Here is a 6991-nt window from a genome sequence, read left to right on the forward strand (position 1 = left end):
GGTCCGGGTTTATTTATTCCAAGAAGAATATGCCGCGAGCGCGTGGAAGGCAAAGAGGACTCCCTAAAGTACTAGTCCATGACTAAAAGTAGTGAGACTAAAACTTGTTAGCCTCACCCATGCTTGGATCCAAGTACTAAAGAGACTAAAACCAAGTTAATGAGCATTTATTATCCTGCAAACCCTCCAATCCAGAACTTGCATAAGGAGTTAAATGAGGAGAGAGAGGACTAATACACATTTTAGTAGGGGTACCCTTCACTAAAAGATTTTAGCCTCAAGACTAGTTTTAGCCTCTCTTTAGTCAGGGGTGCTTGGAACTTTAGCGTCTTAAAAGACTAGTTTTAGTCATCCAAACACCCTCTAGAGTTGTTGGCACTTGGCCAAAAGCCCACCAAAATCTGAAGGAGACCTCGACTGGAAGGCACCGGCGGGCGGGCGGGCGAACTCCAACCAACAAACCACGCGGGGCGGCCGGCCAAATCCACGCCACCACCCACGCCTGCGAGGGCCTCGCCGCCGCAGTCCGATTCGACTCCCCTCCTCACCCCGCCTCCCTCGATCCCCGCCGCGGAAGGTATCCTCTCGGCCCCAAACCCTCGATCGATCATCCGCTTTCCCCCCCAATTTCGGGCCGGCGGTTGGTTGCGCCGTCCCTTTCCGTCTTGTTATATCGAATCTCTCCGCCCTGCACAACACCTCCAGTCTACTGACAATTCAACTACATAGATCAGATAGAAATTGCTGTTCCTAGTTCGAATTGAACTTCCGCGCCGACGCGTTAATTAATCTAACAGTGCCGTGCGGTTTCTCCTTCTGTTTTCCGTAGCGAAAATGAGCGACAATCTGATGGAGAAAGTGAACGCCCTCGGCGAGCGCCTCAAGATCACCGGGTCGGAGGTGAGCAAGCAGATGCAGGCCGGCATGAGCTCCATGAGCTTCAAGATGAAGGAGCTCTTCCAGGCGCAGACCCCGGCCGACAAGATCGTCGAGGACGCCACCGCCGAGAGCCTCGAGGGGCCCGACTGGGCCGCCAACCTCGAAATCTGCGACCTCATCAACACCGAGCAGGTGAACAGCGTCGACCTGATCCGCGGGATCAAGAAGCGGATCGTGCTCAAGGAGGCCAGGGTCCAGTTCCTCGCCCTCTTCCTCCTCGAGACCATCGTCAAGAACTGCGAGAAGGCCTTCTCCGAGGTTGCGGCCGAGAAGATCCTCGATGAGATGGTCAGGCTGATTGATGACCCCCAGACGGTGGTCAATAACAGGAACAAGGCCCTTACGCTCATTGAAGCGTGGGGAGAGTCTGGTGATGAGCTCCGCTACTTGCCCGTTTATGAGCAAACCTACAAGGTAAAATCAATGTTCTTTTTATTTATTTCCTCTATTACTAGAGAAATCGGCTGTACAAATTCGTGTATTATGTCTAGATTCGCTAATTTTGTCCCGTGGCAGTATATGTTAATTTTCCACCCTGTTCATAATTAAAACAGCCACGATAATCTCTACTGTCCTATTATGTAAGCAAGGAAGGGACCCTAATTTAGGACCAACCTGCTGATGGCTATTTTAGGCACTAGTATAATTTCATACTTCTGTTGTTAGAAGCTAGTGGTTAGTATTAGCGGTCATTGCTTTCTTCATCAGCCTGGAAATCACTAAGTATCTTCGGTAACAGCATTGACGTTTATTCCGTTGTGTTAAATAATATCAATTCATAAGTTGTTTCAGTGTCCATTTTGATGGTAGTATAAAACCCATATGATTTATCCTTGCAGTACAATTTTGTCATTCTTTGTGACCAAGGCAATTGTTAGTGGTTGCAAGTGATGTTGTGCTGACCTTTTTTTTTACAGAGCCTGAAATCAAGAGGAATACGGTTTCCGGGACGTGACAATGAGAGCCTGGCCCCCATATTTACTCCTCCACGCTCTGTTGCTGAAGCTGAAGCTGCTGCAAATTTCTCCCAGCAGGCATTCGAAGATGTACATGTGCATACATATACTGCTGAAGAAACAAAGGAAGCTTTTGATGTGGCCCGTAACAGCATGGAGCTTCTTTCAACTGTTCTTTCATCCTCCCCTCAGCAGGATGCTTTGCAGGTAACTGAATTTTGTATAATTTTCTCCCAAGCTTGTATAAATACATTTTTACTGCAGTACACCATACACACAGATCTAGTTGCTTGCATATTACTATATAGATATCTGTTTCTTCAGGCAGCTTTGCAGTGAATGATTTCTTGCCATTCCTGTACTTTTATGTTTTGTGCTGGTGTGTCAAACTATAGAGATCAGCCTAGTGCCGTCACATGTTTTAGTCCCAATGTATGATTAGTTAGGTGAGATGTGGTTGTGTACTTTTAATTATGAAGTGTCATGCATGCAGATTTTTTAAATCTGTTGCAAGTTCTTTGCTCATTTTATTCCAATGCGTGCTCATTTTACTCTGTTGTAAAATACTACTCCCTCCGTTCCTAAATGTAAGTCTTTGAAAAGATTTCACTAGAAGACTACATATGGATGTATATAGACATACTTTAGAATGTACATTCATTCATTTTACTCCGTATGTAGTCACTTAGTGAAATCTCTAAAAAGACATATATTTAGGAACGGATGGAGTATGAAGTTTGTTGTTAGAACTTAATCTCGTATATCTCTTCCAATCTACTTTGTGCTCTAATTTTTCTGAGCCATCAATCAGAAGTCCTAATGGAGTGGGTCTGTTACATACTACCTAAACTGGATTGCTTATTTGCCAGTTATTTAGCTCTATTTGTTTATAAGAAAGCCTAATCGTTGAAGGTTACTGCTTTATTGAGCATGAGATGATGTTACCTGATAACGATGACATTAACTGCAGTAAACAGTTAAAGCCAGGTGTCATTTTGTTGGACATGGTTAAAGTGACCAGAAGCTAATGGCGATTGATTCTCTTATCTTGAAAGTTGAATGTGATGTTCATGAACTGCGAAGGTTATCTGCTATTGTGTTTTGACTAGTTCTGCTACTTCCACAGGATGACTTAACAACCACTCTTGTGCAACAATGCTACCAATCTCAACATACTATCCAGAGATTCATCGAGACGGCTGGAGACAACGAGGCCTTGCTCTTTGAGGCCTTGAGTGTGAACGATGAGGTACAGAAAGTGCTATCCAAATACGAAGAGATGAAGAAGCCCATGGCATCTGCGCGTACAGAACAGCCAGTGGTCATACCAATTGCCACGGAGCATGAAGATTCCGTGACTGTTGGCAACGAGGATGCCCTGGTCAGAAAACCAGCTGCTGCTCGAGCAATGTCAGGCGGCGATGATGATATCCTCGATGATCTTGATGAGATGATATTTGGCAAGAAGGGAGGAAGCAGTTCCCAGGACGTGTCCAAAAGGCAGGACCCAAAGAAAGATGACCTAATCAACTTCTAAATACCGTCTCAGCAGGTTGGGAAGTTCCTCTAGGGATGCGCAACATGTCTGCTGCTTTTATACTGCTGAACGATGTCTGTATTCATCCGGTAGAAGACTGCACTGCACGTACATTCAGTTAGGGATTGGGTCGCTTGTTTATTTGCATACGATGATACTTTGTCCTCCAGAGCTTGTTCAGTTGATAAGTTGCTGCAAACTTCTCATCTTCCTGTTTCATGGTTATATGCGTTAGATGATGAATTTTTTTATTTCTCATGGAATGAATAGCTCTTGTTCCGTCGTCGTCCGTAGTCATTCGCTTTTCTGTCTGGTCACTCAGGCGATTGCTTGTCGAATGCTGTTTGATTTACGGGAATGTTATCTGGCGACCATCCTCAGGAGGAAATCCCCATTAACCCCCTCATAGCCACATGATTAAGATTTGATGGTGACAGTTTGGTATGAAAAATGCACTAAAATAAACGAAACGTCCTGGTTTCTGTCAAAAATGCCATTACCAAACACTAAAACTGCCAGGTCAATGGCTATTGCAGTCCTTAATTTAAGCTTTGGACCAAACAAGATGAGATTGAAATGAACCAATCCTGATTAACATCATCATGAACCCAATACATGGTACTCAATGGACAGAGTATAGCATACAAAAACATGGTATAGACAAAACTTTCATCCTCCATGCCTCACTGACAGGCACAATCTTCCAAATGACGAAAAAGGCGAAACATATATATATCTTGGAATTGCCGTCCGTCCAAAAATGATTAGGACGTAATCCCTCAAAAAACGTCTTACATTTTGGCATGGAGGTTGCAGTGGTTGTTGTTCGATGTTCAGACAGTGACGAGTTTGGCTCTGAGCTCTTTCCTCAGTATCTTCCCCGACGCCGACTTGGGGATCGCGTGGGTGAAGTACACCTTGTGCAGCCTCTTGTAGAACACCACCTGAAAATTGGGAAACCGTGGTCAGGGATGGCCGGTCGAATTCATCAACCAAGGCTCCGTCGTTGCTCGCGTGTGTAACTAGTGTAGTATTACCTGCTTGGATACGAACTCCTTGATGGCCTCCTCGGCGATGTCAGAATCGGCGGCGCGCACCACGAACGCCACCGGGACCTCACCGGCGGCGTCATCCTTTCGCCTGCCATTTTATTTGCACGCACCCGGTTACTAATAATTACCCCCACCAGTTCGATCTTTGTTCGCGACGCTGAACAAGTGATGTTGTACTACTGCTTGAAGATATGACCGAGATGGCGGTTGTCTTTGTCTTACGGGACGACGGCGGCGTCGGCGATGGAGGGATGCGCGATGAGCAGAGCCTCCAGCTCGGCCGGCGGCACCTGGAAGCCCTTGAACTTGATGAGCTCCTTGACGCGGTCGACGATGAAGACCTCGTCGTCGTCGTCGACGTAGCCGATGTCGCCGGTGTGGAGCCACCCCTCGACGTCGATGGTCGCGGCGGTGGCCACGGGGTCGTCCAGGTAGCCTTTCATGATCTGCGGGCCGCGGATGCAGATCTCGCCGGGGAGGTTGCGGGCGAGGGACAGGCCCGTGTCCGGGTCGACCACCTTGAGCTCCGCGTTGCGCACCACCGTGCCGCACGACCCGGACTTGGCCGGCGTTGGCTCCCTGGCGAACGCCGGGCACATGGACAGCACCGGCCCCGCCTCCGTCATCCCGTACCCCTGCGACACCCAGCCTCACGTGTCAGCACCCAACCCTCACGCGCACCACGCGACGCACGCGCCGGGACCATCGTGGTTAGGTGCGGCGAGCGGCTCGCGTAGATCAGCTGAGCAACGAACGTTCCGTCGACGCATGTGCATGCGCATGCCTAGCACGCAAGGACAGTGGTGCCGCACGTCCGCGCGTGGGTCTGGTGGGGTGTGTGGCGTTGGCTATAGCCTTACAGGCCATGACAAAAACGGGCAAAGGGACATGGTGGACGGACTGGTACATGTCGCTCTACAACTACGAGACGACAGCGACCTGTGTTAGTTGCATTTTTATCTACTTTCGTCAGATTCAGTTGAAATGTGGTAATAAAAAAGATGTTCCTACCCCAATTCAAGATCGTCTACGATGCAGACACCAACACGTGCCAGTACGTGTGCTAACGAAGCAGGGGTGTCACGCGGCAGATACGTACGCACCTGTCCGAAGATGGCCTGCGGCAGGCGGCCACGTAGCGCGTCCTCGAGCTCCTTGCCGAGCGGCGCGGCGCCGGAGAGCACGATCCGGATGGAGCTCAGGTCGTGCTCCTCCACGACCGGGTTCTTGGCCAGCGCCAGCACCAGCGGCGGCACCACGGCGGCCACCGTCACGCGCCACCGCTCGATGCCCGCCAGCATGGCGCCCATCTCGAACCTGGGCATCAGCATCACCGCCGCGCCGGCGCGCACCGCGCACAGCAGCACCGAGTTGAGCGAGAAGATGTGGAACAGCGGCAGCACGCAGAGCGCCACGTCCCCCTCCCGCATGTACAGGTTCGGGTTCTCGCCGTCCACCTGCTGCGCCACGCTCGATACCAGGCCCCCGTGCGTCAGCACCACGCCCTTGGGCAGCCCCGTCGTGCCCGACGAGTAGGGCAGCGCCACGGCGTCCTCCGCCGCGATGCGCACCTCCGGGACCGAGCCCTCGTCGGCGGACGCGAGGATGCCCCAGAAGGGCAGGCAGCCGTCCGGGGTACCCGCCTCGTCGTCGACGGTGATCACCGCGAGCGTGTCCTCGCCGCCGCCCGTGGCGATCCTCGGGAAGCTCTCGTGCCGGAGCTTGTCGACGTAGGCGGACTGGGTGACGATCACCTTGGCGCCGGAGGCGACGAACTGCTTGTGGATCTCCTGCGGGGTGCAGAACGGGTTGGCCGCCGTGCTGATGGCGCCGAGGAAGGACGCGCCGAAGAAGGCGACGGCGAACTCCACGCAGTTCTGCAGCAGGATCATGACGCGGTCGCCGTGGCCGACGCCGAGGCGGTGCAGCGCAGCGGCGGCCTTGCGGCAGAGCGCATGCGTCTCGGCGAACGTGTAGGTCCTCCCCGTGGCCGCGGCGATGAGGCACGGCGCGTCCGGGACCTCGGCCGCCTTGGCGAAGCAGTACTCGTGCAGGGGCAGGTGGTTCGGGATGTCGATGTCCGGAAGCTTGGACCGGAAGATCGTCTCCTCCGGCACCACCGCCGAGACCGCGTCGGCGGCGACAGCCTGCGGCTGCTGCACCTCCGGTGCCGCCACCTTGATCATGATCCTCGGTTATACGAGAGACAGAGAGCTCCCCGGAATGGCCAAGGAGCAGAGCCTGTATACTAAACAAACAAGTGAGCCGTGAGAGTCGGAGGAGAGAGAGGTGGCGCGATTAAATACAGTGTCGGGCGGGCGACGAGCGGAGGTACAGGCGGGATGAGGGAGGGTAGGTAGGGCAGTAGAAGACGGAAGGGGGAAGGTGTGGAAGAGGCGCGAACACGCTGGCCGCCACGCACTCCGCCGACCCACCTTTCAAAACTGCGTGTGCGTTTCCGTTTCCCTTTCAGAAAACGATTTCGATAAAACACATCTAAATATGGT

At 51.9% G+C, this 6991-nt stretch overlaps 2 protein-coding genes across 2 annotated transcripts; one reads left to right on the plus strand and one right to left on the minus strand.

Moving 5' to 3' along the window:
* Positions 1-379: 379 nt before the first annotated feature.
* On the plus strand, positions 380-3638 carry LOC123401762 (TOM1-like protein 1). Its single transcript, XM_045095615.1, has 4 exons — positions 380-577; positions 830-1353; positions 1857-2102; positions 3022-3638. Exons 2-4 carry the CDS (start codon positions 835-837, stop codon positions 3430-3432), a joined length of 1176 nt encoding a protein of 391 aa, XP_044951550.1. The 5' UTR covers positions 380-577; positions 830-834; the 3' UTR covers positions 3433-3638.
* Positions 3639-3971: 333 nt separating this feature from the next.
* Positions 3972-6778, minus strand: LOC123405563 (4-coumarate--CoA ligase 2). Its single transcript, XM_045099208.1, has 4 exons — positions 5588-6778; positions 4707-5119; positions 4470-4572; positions 3972-4376 (listed from the first exon to the last, which is right to left on the minus strand). The coding sequence occupies exons 1-4, from the start codon at positions 6668-6670 to the stop codon at positions 4266-4268; spliced, it is 1710 nt and encodes a 569-aa protein (XP_044955143.1). The 5' UTR covers positions 6671-6778; the 3' UTR covers positions 3972-4265.
* Between the last annotated feature and the right edge of the window lie 213 nt (positions 6779-6991).

Source organism: Hordeum vulgare, chromosome 6H (genome assembly GCF_904849725.1).
Source record: "Hordeum vulgare subsp. vulgare chromosome 6H, MorexV3_pseudomolecules_assembly, whole genome shotgun sequence".
Classification (NCBI taxonomy): Eukaryota; Viridiplantae; Streptophyta; class Magnoliopsida; order Poales; family Poaceae; genus Hordeum; species Hordeum vulgare.